Here is a 20,080-nt window from a genome sequence, read left to right as displayed (position 1 = left end):
TAAAGGCCCCAATTAAATTTAATAAAACTATCTTTATGTTTCTTAAAGCATACTTGCGTAGATTATAAATTACACTTCACCGCCAAGTTTCGTATCTTTTCTGATACAAAAGTCTTAAGATAAACTATGTTCGCACTACATATAATATCATGATACACCAAAACTCAGATTATTTTGCTGCAACATACAAACACGAACAACACTGTTATTCTTACGTGTTTTTATGTGTCGTACACATTCCACATTATTACACCATTATCATGGTGAATCTAACATATTTTATTAAAATCAAAAGGATTCAGATATTGCAATTATCTATTAAATTGAATGCTCTGTTCTCTACATTTCAGAGTGGGGAAAATTAAGGCTCCACACCAGTCTCTGCTTAAGGAATCAACACAGAAGGTTAAGTACATTGGTCTTCATGCTGCATGGGCCTTCACTGTTGTAACATACTATGGAGGTTTATTGAACACAAAAAATTTAGGCCCAGATTTGTTTCTTAATATAGCCACAGCTGGTATGTATATTAATCTGAAGGTGTTTTAAGTGTAAATTTATGTATAAAAGTAAAAAAAAAAAAAAAAAAAAATAAAGAGTGCATTTCCATAAGCAAATAGTATGAGCCAGATTTTCAGTAAAACAAAACTGAACGATAACAATCTTTGTGCCCGAAAGATTTAAAATCAAAAATAAATAATTGACAAACTAAGCCATATGTGAAAATTGTAAGGATAATTTTGAAATCAGGGGTGGTAATGGGATGTGAATGCACCAGATGCATTTTTATGTAATATGTGCTGGAAGCAGTACTATGAAAGAATAAGAATGGGAATGGTGCTAATGTATTCTTTAGCCATTTAGACAATGAAGCAGTCAGTAAAGATGAATAGAAGTTTTAATACACCATTAAAAGAATGTGACCAGAACTGGAATGGAATTTAATGTTTAGTACAGGGCAACAATGCCGTAGGATGTAATTCACTCTTAGCAGTTGTAGTGGTCCACATGTATAGCAGTGGCAGATAGTCTGAGGCCACTCAGAAATTTAGTAAGGAGGGAGACCTTCATTGTAGTACAAGCAGCATTTATTTATGTAACAGGCTCCATTACATAGTAGTATTACATGTTTGTAGGTTAACTTAAAATGTTATCTATGTCAATAAAAATAATCAATTTTTTACAACAAAATATAATTGGATAGGTAAAAAATCGAGTCACCAAGCAGGAGCAGCATAACACACACATATAAGTATTACAGTTTGCAAACTTTTGGAGCCAGTGGCTCCATGTCTTTGAAGAAGGGCTCAAAGAGAAGGAAGAGGGATGAAGGCAAAGGACTGGTAAGGTTTGGGGGAAAGGGGTAAAGTTCTGAAAAGTCACCCAGGACCTCAGATCAGGGGAGACTTACTGGACGGGATGAGAAATTTCCTTCTCATCCCATCTGGTAGGTCTCCCCTGACCCAGGTTTCTGGGTGAGTTTTCGGAACTCTATTCCTTTTCCTAAACCTCACCAATCCTTTTCCTTCATCCATCTTCCTTCCACTTCAGACCTTCTTCCAGAAGAAGAAGCCACTGGCTCTGGAAGCTTGTAAACTTTAATACCTCCCTATGTGTGTTCTCCTGCTGCCTCTTAAAATGTTATCTGTTAACTTAGAGTAACAAAGATAGAACAACTCATACAGTATCATCTTATTCCTTACTTTCCTAATACAAAATCTGTACACATCAGGTCTTATCAATTTACTTCAATATGACATATGTTGTTGTTGTTGTTGTTGTTGTTATCTACAGTCTGAACACTTGATCTGATGCAGCTCTCCACAGTAGTCTGTCTTGTGCAAGCCTCTTCATCTCTGCATAAATACTGCAACCTACATCCATTTGAACCTGTAATCAAAACTTGCTCTCCATCTACTACAACTTTTACCCTCAAACTTCTTTCCATTACCAAACTGATGTTTCCTTGATTTCTCAGGATGTATCCAAGCAAACAATCCCTCGTTTCACTCAAGTTAATATCACATATACATGATCATATATGAACTTTTGTTTTCTAGATATTTTTAATGGAAATTAGCAGTGCGCTATTGGTATGTGCATTTTCTTCTGTACGACAATCTACTGATTAGCAGACTATCAGCCTATACGATACATTCAGGTGTTTCAATATATATTGTCTTGATCATCTTTTTCTCATATTCTACAAACTTACTGTCTTTTGTTTTTCCACCTGTTGCAATAAGCATCTAACTTCTGTACTGTTTCCATTATCTTCAGCTCTTTTATCCATTAAATGCTTGAAAATACTGGAGGTATTGTGGAATCTGTTTAGTACTTAATATTTGTTTAGAGTTCTGATGGTTTTCAAATCAATTAGACTCATTCCAGTGATCCAGGATCTTCATCAGAGTGTTTATTCTATTAGGCACTGTAGCACAAATGACAAAAAGCATCCAGTCCTACAAGTATATAACAGGGAACCAATATTTCTGTCTGGTTTCAACAGAAGACTTCATGAGCATGTGTGTGCATGCACTTCAAAAGTCTCAAATGCCTTCATTCCATGAGACACTGTGGAGAAGTTTGGAATAGGGTATTTGACTGTTTTCTGGAAATAATCTTGAATGATTAATTCCTTCATTTTATGTTCCTAATATGCTTTTGTCTTCTTGAATTTCAGTATTCTTTTATAAAAATGCAAATGAAATCAAAATTATTTGAAAGCCCACTAAAATGCTTGATTCGAGTCATGTGATACCTGTGATGTCACTGGCTAGCTCGCTGTTTTTCCTGTCACAATGCTAATTTACTGTGATGTCTTGTTTTGGAAGTCACATTTTGGAAAATGTGTTACAAATATTTGCAGTACCATACTTTACAAATAAATGAATAAAAACTCCTGAAAAGTTGTTTTAGAGTGTTCCAGAGAATTAGAAGATGCATAAAATGTAGTTGCACTGTACTGGAAAATTGCCATCACATTGATGGACGAGTTCACTAACTTAATTAAAAATGTGCTGCACTGTGAAATTAACATTAATTTGTACCTGACATTTGCTCTTCCACTGTTACAACAAAGGATAGTGTCAGTCAATGAAATTCAACTCCTAGTGAAAATTCCCCCCCCATGAACCATGGACCTTGCCGTTGGTGGGGAGGCTTGTGTGCCTCAGCGATACAGATAGCTGTACCGTAGGTGCAACCACAATGGAGTGGTATCTGTTGAGAGGCCAGACAAACGAGTGGTTCCTGAAGAGGGGCAGCAGCCTTTTCAGTAGTTGCAAGGGCAACAGTCCGGATGATTGACTGATCTGGCCTTGTAACAATAACCAAAACGGCCTTGCCGTGCTGGTACTGCGAACGGCTGAAAGCAAGGGGAAACTACGGCCATAATTTTTCCCGAGGGCATGCAGCTTTACTGTATGATTAAATGATGATGGCGTCCTCTTCGGTAAAATATTCCGGAGGTAAAATAGCCACCCATTTGGATCTTCGGGCGGGAACTACTCAAGAGGATGTCGTTATCAGGAGAAAGAAAACTGGCGTTCTATGGATCGGAGCGTGGAATGTCAGATCACTTAATCGGGCAGGTAGGTTAGAAAATTTAAAAAGGGAAACGTATAGGTTAAAGGTAGATATAGTGGGAATTAGTGAAGTTCGGTGGCAGGAGGAACAAGACTTCTGGTCAGATGAATACGGGGCTATAAATACAAAATCAAATAGGGGTAATGCAGGAGTAGGTTTAACAATGAATAGGAAAATAGGAATGCGGGTAAGCTACTACAAACAGCATAGTGAACGCATTGTTGTGACCAAGATAGACACGAAGCCCATGCCTACCACAGTAGTACAAGTTTATATGCAACTATCTCTGCAGATGATGAAGAAATTGATTAAATGTATAATGAGATAAAAGAAATTATTCAGGTAGTGAAGGGAGACGAAAATTTAATAGTCATGGGTGACTGGAATTCGAGAGTAGGAAAAGGGAGAAAAGGAAACATAGTGGGTGAATATGGATTGGGGGAGAGAAATGACAGAGGAAGCCATCTGGTAGAATTTTGCACAGAGCATAACTTAATCATAGCTAACACTTGGTTTAAGAATCATGAAAGAAGGTTGTATACATGGAAGAGCCCTGGAGATACTAAAAGGTATCAGATAGATTATATAATGGTAAGACAGAGATTTAGGAACCAGGTTTTAAATTGTAAGACATTTCCAGGGGCTGCTGTGGACTCTGACTACAATCTATTGGTTATGAACTGTAGATTAAAACTGAAGAAACTGCAAAAAGGTGGGAATTTAAGGAGATGGGACCTGGATAAACTGAAAGAACCAGAGGTTGTACAGCGTTTCAGGGCGAGCATAAGGGAACAATTGACAGGAATGGGGGAAAGAAAGGGCTAGTAGAAATCCTTGGGTAACAGAAGAAATATTTAATTTAATTGATGAAAGGAGAAAATTTAAAAATGCAATAACTGAAGCAGGCAAAAAGGAATACAAACGTCTCAAAAATGAGATCGACAGGAAGTGCAAAATGGCTAAGCAGGGATGGCTAGAGGACAAATGTAAGGATGTAGAGGCTTATCTCACTAGGGGTTAGATAGATACTGCCTACAGGAAAATTAAAAAGACCTTTGGAGATAAGAGAACCACTTGTATGAACATCAAGAGCTCAGGCGGAAACCCAGTTCTAAGCAAAGAAGGTGGTGGTGGTGGTGGTCAGTGTTTAACGTCCCGTCGACAACTAGGTCATTAGAGACGGAGCGCAAGCTCGGGTTAGGGAAGGATTGGGAAGGAAATCGGCCATGCCCTTTCAAAGGAACCATCTCGGCATTCGCCTGAAACGACTTAGGGAAATCACGGAAAACCTAAATCAGGATGGCCGGAGACGGGATTGAACCTTCGTCCTCCCGAATGCGAGTCCAGTGTGCTAACCACTGCGCCACCTCGCTCGGTGCAAAGAAGGGAAAGCAGAAAGGTGGAAGGAGTATATAGAGGGTCTATACAAGGGCGATGTACTTGAGGACAATATTATGGAAATGGAAGAGGAGGTAGATGAAGATGAAATGGGAGATACGATACTGCGGGAAGAGTTTGACAGAGCACTGAAAGACCTGAGTCGAAACAAGGCCCCGGGAGTAGACAACATTCCATTGGAGCTACTGACGGCTTTGGGAGAGCCAGTCCTGACCAAACTCTTCCATCTGGCGAGCAAGATGTATGAGACAGGCGAAATACCCTCAGACTTCAAGAAGAATATAATAATTCCAATCCCAAAGAAAGCAGGTGTTGACAGATGTGAAAATTACCGAACAATTAGTTTAATAAGCCACAGCTGCAAAATACTAACGCAAATTCTTTACAGACGAATGGAAAAACTGGTAGAAGCCAACCTCAGCGAAGATCAGTTTGGATTCCGCAGAAATGTTGGAACATGTGAGGCAATACTGACCCTACGACTTATCTTAGAAAATAGATTAAGGAAAGGCAAACCTACGTTTCTAGCATTTGTAGACTTAGAGAAAGCTTTTGACGATGTTGACTGGAATACTCTCTTCCAAATTCTAGAGGTGACAGGGGTAAAATACAGGAAGCGAAAGGCTATTTACAATTTGTTCAGAAACCAGATGGCAGTTATAAGAGTCGAGGGACATGAAAGGGAAGCAGTTGTTGGGAAGGGGAAGGACAGGGTTGTAGCCTCTCCCCGATGTTTTTCAATCTGTGTATTGAGCAAGCAGTAAAGGAAACAAAAGAAAAATTCGGAGTAGGTATTAAAATCCATGGAGAAGAAATAAAAACTTTGAGATTCGCCGATGACATTGTAATTCTGTCAGAGACAGCAAAGGACTTGGAAGAGCAGTTGAATGGAATGGATAGCGTCTTGAAAGGAGGATATAAGATGAACATCAACAAAACCGAAACGAGGATAATGGAATGTAGTTGAATTAAGTCGGGGGATGCTGAGGGAATTAGATTAGGAAATGAGACACTTAAAGTAGTAAAGGAGTTTTGCTATTTGGGGAGCAAAATAACTGATGATGGTCGAAGTAGAGAGGATATAAAATGTAGACTGGCAATGGCAAGGAAAGCGTTTCTGAAGAAGAGAAATGTGTTAACATCGAGTATAGATTTAAGTGTCAGGAAGTCATTTCTGAAAGTATTTGTATGGAGTGTAGCCATGTATGGAAGTGAAACATGGACAATAAATAGTTTGGACAGGAAGAGAATAGAAGCTTTCGAAATGTGGTGCTACAGAAGAATGCTGAAGATTAGATGGGTAGATCACATAACTAATGAGGAAGTATTGAATAGAATTGGGAAGAAGAGAAGTTTGTGGCACAACTTGACCAGAAGAAGGGATCGGTTGGTAGGACATGTTCTGAGTCTTCAAGGGATCACCAATTTAGTATTGGAGGGCAGCGTGGAGGGTAAAAATCGTAGAGGGAGACGAAGAGATGAATACACTAAGCAGATTCAGAAGGATGTAGGTTGCAGTAGTTACTGGGAGATGAAGAAGCTTGCACAGGATATAGTAGCATGGACAGCTGCATCAAACCAGTCTCAGGACTGAAGACCACAACAACAACAACAGTGAAAATTGTCGTTTCACCCAACAAAACCTGAATTATTCGGCAGCTCAGCTGTTAGAGCGGTAGACCATCGAATTTTGTAAGATGATTTTCATAGATCGCTGAGTCGAATCTAAACTAATAGGGCATTTAACTTACTTGTGGAATGACTTGACAGTCCTCTCATATGAAAACCCAGTCACAATTATAAAACTTCGCCACACCAATCAGAAACAGAATATTGTTATTCTCCCTGCTGTCTACATGCACTTACATTTTCTGTCACTGTTAACACATATCATGTTTAAAAAGATATTTTCTAGTTAATTTGAAAACAAACTTTTTACTTTATTAGAAACAATGTTTTTATCTAAATACTATCCATCTAGGATCCTTAATGTTTAAAATTCAGCAGTTTTATAATCTTACATAAAGATGAAGTAAGTCTGCTTCAGACACTAACATTAGTTTACACCAACAAACATTACAGCCCAACATGTGTCACCTGCATGTTGTACATGCTTTATATCTCTGTATAACCTCATTGTCCTTCACTTCATTGTACTGTGAGCATAGGATGATATCTTCACTACTAGAAATGCTTTCCAAAAAGTGAATTGCTCATTCATAAAGTAAATGCATTTATCCTCTGTTGTCCATTTCTCAGACTAGACTAATGTGAAGCTCCCATGATCAAAACAACTACTACAATCAGTTATTGCTAAAACTATTTTTGTATTTCGTGTAACAATTTTAAAATGTATTGATCATTCGAGAATTTGAACATTTGACCACTTAATCTGCTGCTGGATGCACTATCCATTGTACTACTGAACACCAGCTGGATGCAATAGCTCTGCTGAGTGCTTTCTAGAAAGGAAATCAGCATTAAGTTTTCCAACCATAATTTTATTATGTATTGGGTCATAGCTCATGACTGATAATCAATTATCTAGTTATAATATATGGACGTATTTGCAGAAGTTCTACAATTTCTTAGTTTTGAGCGAGTTTAATGATATTGCTGGGAGCAGGGAAATAAATGTGCATTGTTGCACATATCACTGCTCTAAATGGATGGAGCATAAACACATCAATTTTTGTGAGGCTCCCACTATCACCGTTCACAAAATTCCTTTCTGTTGTTATGTAAAATTTGTAATTGCACTTTTGATCATGAAATAGCTAAACTCCAGAATGAAATTTTCACTCTGCAGCAGAGTGTGCCCTGATATGAAACTTCTTGGCAGATTAAAACTGTGTACTAGACCAAGAACTCAGGACCTTTGCCTTTTGCGGGCAATTGCTCTGCTGACTGAGCTACCCAAGCATGACTCACAACCCATCCTCACATCTTCAATTCTGCCAGTACCTTGTCTCCCACCTTCCAAACTTCACAGAAGCCCTCCTGTGAACCTAGCAGAACTAGCACTCTTGGCAGAATTGGAGCTGTGAGGATGGGTTGTGAGTCGTGCCTGGGTAGCTCAATCGGTAGAGCACTTGCCCACGAAAGACAAGGGTCCCAAGTTTGAGTCTCAGTCTGGCACATAGTTTTAATCTGCCAGGAAGTTTCATAGCAGCTAAACTATTTGCAGAAAATGTATGAAAAAACCTCATAAATTTGGCTAATACTCCTATAGCACACGTATAGATTCATCTTACTCCTAGTCTACAATGTCACCATAGCTCAGCCAATAACAGAGCATTTTCAATCATATGACCAGATCTTGATATTTAATGATTTTTAGGTTTTAATTACATTAAAGTAACAGATATTTATTGAGAGTATTGATTGTAAATGCTATTTAAATGTTATAATCAATCAGAATAGTACCAATCAGAACCATTTTTTAAACATAGAAAACTAGCCTATTCAATACAGGACACCAGAATAAAGTCTGGTGATCAGAAACCTTATGCCACCACTCCTCGTCCCTTTTGCTGGAAAGGCAAAGGGAAAACTGCTAACAGTGTGTGACATACCTGGACGGTCATCATCCAAGTACCAGTTACTCACAGTGTCGCTTAAAATCAGTGATCTGTTGGGAATCAATGTATTCAGTGAGGCAAGGCCATTGAAGGTCCTCTTCATTGTTGCCTTCTTGTATTAATCGATCATGCCCAACATGTTTAATGAAAACGCAGACATTTGCACCTATGATGTGAGAACAGTGCATAATAACTGTATCACCTGTTTCAAGAACTGTACTTTTTTATGAGAACTGATTTTTCTGTAGAGATGGTGTTGTCAGGAGTGACAGATTATTGGTGACATCAATTGTAACCACCCAGCAGTTGCTGACCCTCGAATCATGAAATGACGCGACGCAGTCATGTTTCAATTCATGAGGGTCAGCAACTGATAAAAAAAAAAGGGGCCCCGCGGGGTCCCAAGGTCGCGATGGCGGCGGTCCCTGTCCCGCTGTGATAATTTGTCCTTTTAGGACAATTATCTGGGCAAGCACCCACGCCAGCAAAAGGTTGCCCGACACGTGTTGATAACAGGAGTTGTTTTAACCGGCTGTACTCGAATTTTAGTACATAAGGGGGGCAGGTACCACTTCACCAGCAGATTTGTATTCAATTTCGCAGTTACTGGTTGGTACCTGCCAATACCATTCAGCTTACGTAGAGCATGTAGTGAAGGGCAGCCTTTCTCCTCCACATTAGTTATTAGGCAGTCAGGTAAGAACTCTCTTACCCATTTCACTTTTTCAGTACCTTTAACAAGTACAGTGCAGTTAGTTGGTACCACTGATTTGATGGAGTTTAATGCACTATACAGCGAGACTCCAACTGAATTAATGTTGTAGTGGTGATGGTTCTCTGCCAACCATTTTGCTGATTCGATATCATGCACCTGAATGCCCCATTATTGCTTTGATGTTGTTTCACACAGCAACTGTAGCATCACCACATAGCTGACTGTGGAATCAGACTTGGCTGATGACTAACCTTTTCAGTTGTTTGCATTTGTTGTTATTTTGTTTTTGTTTTTTCAGTTTTTTGTTTTGTTTTTCAGTTTTTTGTTGTTTTTCATTTGTTTACATTTAATAGAAACACCACAATTAACTATACAAACTCTTTTATCTATTCACTAATAACAAATTAACTGACACAGACAAAGTAATAAAAGCAAACAAGACACAAATAGAGAATCACAGTCACTTAATCCTGGAAGACAGACATATCCATTCACTTCCATAGTCACTGACAAAAAAAAAAAAAGGCATTTGGATGATAACATCACCAATGATGGTCTAAAGGAGAGTTGGAAGGAGAGGAAATGGAATGACACTGTAGTCAGAGAGTATTGGACTGAAAAAAATTGAAGAAATCTTGTACTTGTATGAATCTTCAGGTTGTTAGGAGCACATTTATGTACTCACAAAGAAGTGACCAAGTCTTAGAAAACAAACATTTTTGGAATAACAAGAGTGTTTGATTTCAGAAAATCTTCCATTAAGAAGTTTCCAATAAAGCTGAGTCACATAAGACGGAATCCTGACATCAGTGAGGATATAAATGATCATGAGACCATAGTGATGAAAATACATTTAAAAAGTGTGGGTTGATAAAGAATAAAATAAATACCATTTGCTGCTGATGATAATTCTGAGAGAAATAAAAAAGTGTATAAAATGCACGTTATGACACTATGATCTCAAGGGGGGGTGGGGGGGAGGTTACTCTCTGTGGAAGCAACTAAAGCTGAATACACACCAGCAAAACCTTTAAATAAAAATCAAGACCTTGTTTATCAAGCAAACAGGCCATCATAGAAGACTGAAATAAAGACATAAAAAAGATAATACTGAGACTTACCTCATCTAGCCAGTCACAGGAGCCTACAGTTTTATATATATCTTTCAAGGTGCACTAATTTCTTTACCTGTACTGCACATAAGTTTTTAAAAGGTATTTTATAAGATATCTAAAGGAGTGTGTACAAGAAAAAAGGTCACAATGAAGGAATGCAAGTAGTGTTAGGAGTAAGGATGCAGATGTAGAATTAGGGAAGGGTTTTCATGTTGGTGTTAGTGAATAGGTTTCTCACAGGATGACTCAAAATTATTTAATCAGAAAAGACAATTAGACTATGTTGCCACAATATTGCAAAACACATGATTATGCTAAACACATTGAGATGGTAAATCATGAAATAATACAAATTTAGTTATATAGCTTTTGTTCTACAGGGGAAGTAACAAATGTAAATGTGTTTGTTGTTGTTGTTGTTGTTGTTGTCTTCAGTCCTGAGACTGGTTTAATGCAGCTCTCCATGCTACTCTATCCTGTGCAAGCTTCTTCATCTCCCAGTACTTACTGCAACCTACATCCTTCTGGATCTGCTTAGTGTATTCATCTCTTGGTCTCCCTCTACGATTTTTACCCTCCACGCTCCCCTCCAATGCTAAATTTGTGATCCCTTGATGCCTCAGAACATGTCCTACCAAGCAGTCCCTTCTTCTTGTCAAGTTGTGCCACAAATTCCACTTCTCCCCAATTCTATTCAATACCTCCTCATTAGTTGTGTGATCTACATATCTAATCTTCATCTTCTATTCTCTTCTTATCCAAACTATTTATCGTTCATGTTTCACTTCCATACATGGCTACACTCCATACAAATACTTTCAGAAACGACTTCCTGACACTTAAATCTATACTCGATATTAACAAATTTCTCTTCTTCAGAAACGCTTTCCTTGCCATTGCCAGTCTACATTTTATATCCTCTCTACTTCGACCATCATCAGTTATTTTGCTCCTCAGATAGCAAAACTCCTTTACTACTTTAAGTATCTCATTTCCTAATCTAATTCCCTCAGCATCACCCGACTTAATTCGACTACACTCCATTATCCTCGTTTTGCTTTTGTTGATGTTCATCTTATATCCTCCTTTCAAGATGCTGTCCATTCCGTTCAACTGCTCTTCCAAGTCCTTTGCTGTCTCTGACAGAATTACAATGTCATCGGCGAACCTCAACATTTTTATTTCTTCTCCATGGACTTTAATACCTACTCCAAATTTTTCTTTTGTTTCCTTTACTGCTTGCTCAATATACACATTGAATAACATCGGGGACAGGCTACAACCCTGTCTCACTCCCTTCCCAACCGCTGCTTCCCTTTCATGCCCCTCGACTCTTATAACTGCCATCTGGTTTCTGTACAAATTGTAAATAGCCTTTCGCTCCCTGTATTTTACCCCTGCCACCTTCAGAATTTGAAAGAGAGTATTCCAGTCAACATTGTCAAAAGCTTTCTCTAAGTCTACAAATGCTAGGAATGTAGGTTTGCCTTTCCTTAATCTATTTTCTAAGATAAGTCGTAGGGTCAGTATTGCCTCACATGTTCCAACATTTCTGCGGAATCCAAACTGATCTTCGCTGAGGTTGGCTTCTACCAGTTTTTCCATTCGTCTGTAAAGAATTTGCGTTAGTATTTTGCAGCTGTGGCTTATTAAACTAATTGTTCGGTAATTTTCACATCTGTCAACACCTGCTTTCTTTGGGATTGGAATTATTATATTCTTCTTGAAGTCTGAGGGTATTTCGCCTGTCTCATACATCTTGCTCGCCAGATGGAAGAGTTTGGTCAGGACTGGCTCTCCCAAAGCCGTCAGTAGCTCCAATGGAATGTTGTCTACTCCCGGGGCCTTGTTTCGACTCAGGTCTTTCAGTGCTCTGTCAAACTCTTCCCGCAGTATCGTATCTCCCATTTCATCTTCATCTACCTCCTCTTCCATTTCCATAATATTGTCCTCAAGTACATCACCCTTGTATAGACGCTCTATATATTCCTTCCACCTTTCTGCTTTCCCTTCTTTGCTTAGAACTGGGTTTCCATCTGAGCTCTTGATATTCATACAAGTGGCTCTCATTTCTCCAAAGGTCTCTTTAATTTTCCTGTAGGCAGTATCTATCTTACCCCTAGTGAGATAAGCCTCTACATCCTTACATTTGTCCTCTAGCAATCCCTGCTTAGCCATTTTGCACTTCCTCTCGATCTCATTTTTGAGACGTTTGTATTCCTTTTTGCCTGCTTCATTTACTGCATTTTTGTGTTTTCTCATTTCATCAATTAAATTCAATATTTCTGCTGTTACCCATGGTTTTCTACTAGCCCTCATCTTTTTACCAACTTTATCCTCTGCTGCCTTCACTACTTCGTCCCTCAGAGCTACCCATTCTTCTTCTACTGTATTTCTTTCCCCTATTCCTGTCAATTGTTCCCTTATGCTCTCCCTGAAACTTTGTACAACCTCTGGTTTAGTCAGTTTATCCAGGTCCCATCTCCTTAAATTCCCACCTTTTTGCAGTTTCTTCAGTTTTAATCTACAGTTCATAACCAATAGATTGTAGTCAGAGTCCACAGCAGCCCCTGGAAATGTCTTACAATTTAAAACCTGGATCCTAAATTTCTGTCTTACCATTATATAATCTATCTGATACCTTTTAGTATCTCCAGGGCTCTTCCATGTATACAACCTTCTTTCATGATTCTTAAACCAAGTGTTAGCTATGATTAAGTTATGCTCTGTGCAAAATTCTACCAGATGGCTTCCTCTATCATTTCTCTCCCCCACCCATATTCACCCACTATGTTTCCTTCTCTCCCTTTTCCTACTCTCGAATTCGAGTCACCCATGACTATTAGATTTTCGTCTCCCTTCACTATCTGAATAATTTCTTTTATCTCATCATACATTTAATCAATTTCTTCATCATCTGCAGAGCTAGTTGCATATAAACTTGTACTACTGTAGTAGGCATGGGCTTCGTGTCTATCTTGGCCACAATAATGCATTCACTATGCTGTTGGTAGTACTTACCCGTACTCCTACTTTTTATTCACTATTAAACCTACTCCTGCATTACCCCTATTTGATTTTGTATTTATAACCCTGTATTCACCTGACCAAAAGTCTTGTTCCTCCTGCCACCGAACTTCACTAATTCCCACTATATCTAACTTTAACCTATACGTTTCCCTTTTTAAATTTTCTAACCTACCTTCCCGATTAAGGGATCTGACATTCCTCGCTCCGATCCGTAGAACGCCAGTTTTCTTTCTCCTGATAACGATGTCCTCTTGAGTAGTCCCCGCCCTGAGATCCAAATGGGTGGCTATTTTACCTCTGTAATATTTTACCCAAGAGGACACCATCATCATTTAACCATACAATAAAGCCGCGTGCCCTCGGGAAAAATTATGGCTGTAGTTTCCCCTTGCTTTCAGCCGTTCGCAGTACCAGCACAGCAAGGCCGTTTGGTTATTGTTACAAAGCCAGATCAGTCAATCATCCAGACTGTTGCCTGTGCAACTACTGAAAAGGCTGCTGCCCCTCTTCAGGAACCACACGTTTGTCTGGCCTCTCAATAGATACCCCTCCATTGTGGTTGCACCTACGGTACGGCCACCTGTATCGCTGAGGCACACAAGCCTCCCAACCAACCTCAAGGTCCGTGGTTCATGGGGGTAGGATGTGTTTGTTAGGTTGTCATTATGGGGGGAACTGCGGCGGGGGGAGGGGGGGGTTGTTTTTGGTGTGGTTTGTAGCTTTCATTGTATGGCATCCATGATCTCACCATCATCCATGAACTTCTTACTCAGCAAATATTCTTTATAAGGCCTCAGAAAGGAAAATATGACAGTGCCAAATGCAGGCTGTGTGCTGGATATTTAAATATCTTGGATTTCAGAGCATGTAAAGTATCCATCTGCTCTGCATCTATAACCTGCATATCACTGTGAAGTGAATGGCAGAGGGTACATCCCACAGTACTAGTTATTAGCTCTTTCTCCTGTTCTTGTTAAGCATGCCTCTGTGTGTGCCGTAATTAATCTTATCTTGTCCTCATGATCCCTAAGCAAGCAGTATGTAGGGGTTTGTAGTTTATTCCTAGAAATCATTTAAGGTCAGTTCCTGAAATGTTTTTAGTAGAGTTTCTCCATGTAGTTCCTGTCTACTCTCAAGAGTCTACCAGTTCAGTTCACTCAACATCTCAGTGACACTCTCCTGCGAGTCAAAAAAGCCTGTAAGCTTTCATGTTGCCCAACTCTGTATAAGTTCAACATCCTGTTCTAGTCCTATCTTGCGTGGCTCCCACACACTTGAGCAATATTCTAGGATGGGTCACATCAGTGATTTGTAAGCTATCTTCTTTGTAGACTGATTGCATTTCACTAGTATTCTACCAATAAACCAAAATCTGCTACCTGCTTTACACAAGACTGAGCCTATGTGATCATTTTCTTTCATATCCCTACTAGATGATACACTCAAGTACTTGAAGAGTTTACTGATTGCAGCTGTGACTCACTGGTATTACATTCATAGGATAGCATAATTTTTCATGTTGTCAAGTGCACAATTTTACATTTATGAACATTAAAAGCAAGAATCCAAAATTTGCACCACTTTGAAATCTTATCAAGGTCTGACTGAATATTTGTGCAGCTTCATTCAGACTGTACTTCATTGTAGATAATGGCATCATCTGCAAAAAGTCTATGGTTACTACTAATATTGCCCAAAAGGTCATTAATGTACAACATGAACAACAAGGGACCCAACGAACTCCCATGGGGTACACCTGAAGTTCTTTCTCCATCCAAGATAACATGCTGCATCCTCCCTACCAAAAACTCCTCAGTAAAGTCACAAATATCACCTGATACCCCAAATCATTGTGCTTTTGATAATAAGCATAGGTGTGGTACTGAGTCAAATGCATTTCAGAATTTGAGAACTATGGCATCTATGTGACTGCCTTGATCCGTGGTTTTGACTGCCTTGATCCATGGTTTTCAGTTTGTCATGTGAGAAAAGTGCAAGTCTAGTTTCATATGATCCATAGTTTTGAAATTTGTGTTGGGTGGCATGGAAGAGTTCATTCTGTTTGAGATAATTATTATGTCTGAGCTCAGAATATGTTCTAAGATTGTACAAGAAATGGATTTCAAGGATGTTGGACAATAGTTTTGTCGATCATTTTTGCTGCTCTTCTTGTAGACAGGTGTGACAGTTAGATTTAATTTGTAATGCAGATATCTTTTCCTTCTAGCGTTGTACTTGTGAGCAGCTGTTACTCTCAAACACAGATGAGTTGTGGATAACAATTTTCATAAGTGAATAAATGTACTGTGTAGCTGTGGTTAACATTGTCAGATGGTTACAGATATGCCTGGAAAGTATAAATGTGTGAAACCCACACACAGTACTAGTTATTCTTTTGTGTGCAGTTAGCCTTCTGCCGCCAAGCAGTGTGTCAGCACTGCGCAAGTAGCAGCAAGTGGCTTATTTAGCGTTGATATAAGTGTTGTAGTCAAGTTGAAAATTTGTTTGAGTGTTCTTAGTGCAATTGTTTAGTTAAACCTGCCAAATCATTGTGCAGTTTCGTATTTAGCAGGGGCAGATTTGCATTTTAATATCTATGATGTGTAAAGTCGCGTAGTCGTCTGTCATTTGTTTATTTCTTTCAAATAGTCTTTGTACGTTACTGACTGTACAGTTAACCTTCTACCTCCGAGCAGTGTGTCAGCAGTGCGCAAGTAGCAGCATTACTGCATTTACTAGGCAGTCTTGTATTTTAATAATAATTTAAATTTTGTGTCGAATTGTTTATGCTCTCTGTAGACTAGTTCAGACGTTCTTTGCACAACAGTATTTAGCATGGATAGGGACTGTGACTGCTGTGTTCGGATGCGGACTGAGTTGGCATCCCTTCGCTCGCAGCTTCAGGCAGTGTTGGTTTCAGTCACACAGCTTGAGGCTATTGCCAATGGGCATCACTGTGGGGGTCCAGACGGGGGTTTGTCGGGGATGGCCAGCTCGTTCCACGCATCCCCCGATCGGACTACAACTGTGGCTGCCCGGGATACTGCCCACACTGAGGCTGACCGCTCACCTGTGGTAGAGTGGGAGGTCGTCTCGAGGTGTGACAGGGGGCGAAAGACATTCTGGAGGGCAGAACGGAAGGTCTCTCCAGTTTGTCTAACGAACCGGTTTCAGGCTCTGTCTCCAGCTGATACTGATCTTCGGCCGGACATGGGTGTTTGTCCTGTTCCAGAGGTTGCCCCTCAGTCTGCAAGATCTGGGTGGTCCAAGAGGGTGGGCTTACTGGTAGTTAGGAGCTACAACAACAGGCGCGTAATGGGGCCTCTTAGGGATATGGCTGCAAGGGAGGGGAAGAAAACCAATGTGCACTCTGTGTGCATACCAGGGTGGGGGGGTCATTCCAGATGTGGAAAGGGTCCTTCCGGATGTCATGAAGGGTACAGGGTGCACCCATCTGCAGGTGGTTGCTCATGTTGGCACCAATGATGTGTGTCGCTACGGATCGGAGGAAATCCTCTCTGGCTTCTGGCAGCTATCTGGTGAAGACTGCCAGTCTCGCTAGCAGGATGAAAGCAGAGCTCACTGTCTGCAGCATCATTGACAGGACTGACTGTGGACCTTTGGTACAGTTCCAAGTGGAGGGTCTGAATCAGAGGCTGAGACGGTTCTGTGACCGTGTGGGCTGCAGATTCCTCGACTTGCGCCATAGGGTGGTGGGGTTTCGGGTTCCGCTGGATAGGTCAGGAGTCCACTATACACAGCAGGCGGCTACACGGGTAGCAGGGGTTGTGTGACGTGGACTGGGCAGTTTTTTAGATTAGATGGCCCCTACCAAGTACAGTAAGGAGAACACCCTCAAAGGGTGTGGGGCAAAGTCAGGACATGCGGGGACCAAGCAGCAATCGGTATTGTAATTTTAAACTCTCGAAGCTCCATTGGCAAAGTACTGGAACTTCAAGCGCTGATAGAAACACCGAATCAGAAATCGTTATAGGTACAGGAAGCTGGCTGAAGCCAGAGATAAATTCTGCCGAAATTTTTACAAAGGCACAGACGGTGTTTAGAAAGGATAGATTGCATGCAACCGGTGGTGGCGTGTTTGTTGCTGTTAGTAGTAGTTTATCCTGTAGTGAAATAGAAGTGGACAGTTCCTGTGAATTATTATGGGTGGAGGTTATACTCAACAACTGAGCTAGGTTAATAATTGGCTCCTTTTACCGACCTCCCGACTCAGCAGCATTAGTGGCAGAGCAACTGAGAGAAAATCTGGAATACATTTCACATAAATTTCCTCAGCATGTTATAGTCTTAGGTGGAGATTTCAATTATGGGTGGAGGTTATACCCAACAACTGAGCTAGGTTAATAATTGGCTCCTTTTATCGACCTCCCAACTCAGCACCATTAGTGGCAGAACAACTGAGAGAAAATCTGGAATTCATTTCACATAAATTTCCTCAGCATGTTATACTCTTAGGTGGAGATTTCAATTTATCAGATATAGACTGGGACACTCACTCAGATGTTTAGGACGGGTGGTAGGGACAGAGCATCGAGTGACATTATACTGAGTGCACTATCCGAAAATTACCTCAAGCAATTAAACAGAGAACCGACTCGTGGAGATAACATCTTGGACCTACTGATAACAAACAGACCCAAACTTTTTGACTCTGTAAGCACAGAACAGGGAATCAGTGATCGTAAGGCCGTTGCAGCATCCCTGACTATGGAAGTAAATAGGAATATAAAAAAAGGGAGTAAAGTTTATCTGTTTAGCAAGAGTAATAGGAGGCAGATTTCAGACTACCTAATAGATCAAAATGAAAATTTCTCTTCCGATACTGACAATGTTGAGTGTTTATGGAAAAAGTTCGAGGCAATCATGAAATGCGTTTTAGACAGGTACGTGCCACATAAAACTGTGAGGGGCAGGAAAAACCCACTGTGGTTCAACAACAAAGTTAGGAAACTACTGCAAAAGCAAAGAGATTTCACTGCAAATTTAAACACAGCCAAAGCCTCTCAGACAAACAGAAGCTACACGATGTCAAAGTTAGCATAAGGAGGGCTATGCATGAAGCGTTCAGTGAATTCGAAAGTAAAATTCTATGTACCGACTTGACAGAAAATCCTCCGAAGTTCTGGTCTTACGTTAAATCAGTAAGTGGATCGAAACAGCATATCCAGACACTCTGGGATGATAATGGCATTGAAACAGAGGATGACACACGTAAAGCTGAAATACTAAACACCTTTTCCCAAAGTTGTTTCACAGAGGAAGACTGCACTGCCGTTCCTTGTCTAAATCCTCACATGAACAAAAAAATGGCTGACATCGAAATAAGTGTCCAAGGAATAGAAAAGCAACAGAGGAAATTCCACTGGACCTGACGGGATACAAATTCGATTCTACACAGAGTACATGAAAGAACTTGCCCCCTTCTAACAGCCATGTACCGCAAGTCTCTAGAGGAACGGAAGGTTGGGAATGCTTGGAAAAGAGCACAGATAATAACAGTTTTCAAGAAGGGTCATCGAGCAGATGTGCAAAACTATAGACCTATATCTCTGACATCGATCTGTTGCAGAATTTTAGAACATGTTTTTTGCTCGCGTATCATGCCATTTCTGGAAACCCAGAATCTACTCTGTAGGAATCAACATGGATTCCGCAAACAGCAATTGTGTGAGGCCGGACTCGCTTTATTGCTTCATGAGACCCAGAAAATATAAGATACAGGCCCCCAGGTAAATGCCATTTTCCTTGACTTCCAAAAGGTGTTTGATACAGTTCCGCACTGTCGCCTGATAAACAGAGTAAGAGCCTACGGAATATCAGACCAGCTGTGTGGCTGGATTGAAGAGTTTTTAGCAAACAAAACACGGCATGTTGTTCTCAATGGAGAGACGTCTAAAGATGTTAATGTAACCTCTGGTGTGCCACAGGGAAGTGTTATGGGACCATTGCTTTTCACAATATATATATAAATGACCTAGTAGATAGGTCGGAAGTTCCATGCGGCTTTTCGCGGATGATGCTGTAGTATACAGAGAAGTTGCAGCATTAGAAAATCGCAGCGAACTGCAGGAAGATCTGAAGCAGGTAGGCACTTGGTGCAGGGAGTGGCAACTGACCCTTAACATAGACAAATGTAATGTATTGAGAATACATAGAAAGAAGGATCCTTTATTGTATGATTATGTGACAGCGGAACAAACACTGGTAGCAGTTACTTCTGTAAAACATCTGGGAGTATGCATACGGAACAATTTGAAGTGGAATGATCATATAAAATTAATTGTTGGTAAGGCGGGTGCCAGGTTGAGATTCATTGGGAGAGTCCTTAGAAAATGTAGTCCATCAACAAAGGAGATGGCTTACAAAACACTCGTTCGACCTATACTAGTATTGCTCATCAGTGTGGGATCCGTACCAGGTCGGGTTGTCAGAGGAGATAGAGAAGATCCAAAGAAGAGCGGCACGTTTCATCACAGGGTTATTTGGTAAGCGTGGTAATGTTACAGAGATGTTTAGCAAACTCAAGTGGCAAACTCTGCAAGAGAGGCGCTCTGCATTGCGGTGTAGCTTGCTGTCCAGGTTTTGAGAGGGTGCGTTTCTGGATGAGGTATTGAATATATTGCTTTCCCCTA

At 40.2% G+C, this 20,080-nt stretch overlaps 1 protein-coding gene across 3 annotated transcripts in view; it reads left to right on the top strand.

Moving 5' to 3' along the window:
- Nucleotides 1–20,080, top strand: part of LOC126457288 (organic cation transporter protein-like) — a 312,321-nt gene that overhangs the window by 254,589 nt on the left and 37,652 nt on the right. For all 3 annotated transcript variants that reach the window (XM_050093458.1, XM_050093459.1, XM_050093460.1), the window contains one exon: nt 351–520. In XM_050093458.1, coding sequence (XP_049949415.1) covers nt 351–520 — 170 coding nt within the window. The remainder of the gene's footprint in view (nt 1–350; nt 521–20,080) is intronic.

This window comes from Schistocerca serialis, chromosome 2 (genome assembly GCF_023864345.2).
Source record: "Schistocerca serialis cubense isolate TAMUIC-IGC-003099 chromosome 2, iqSchSeri2.2, whole genome shotgun sequence".
Taxonomy (NCBI): domain Eukaryota; kingdom Metazoa; phylum Arthropoda; class Insecta; order Orthoptera; family Acrididae; genus Schistocerca; species Schistocerca serialis.
The sequence above is the reverse complement of the archived record's forward strand: the minus strand, read 5'-3'. Positions and strand labels throughout refer to the sequence as shown.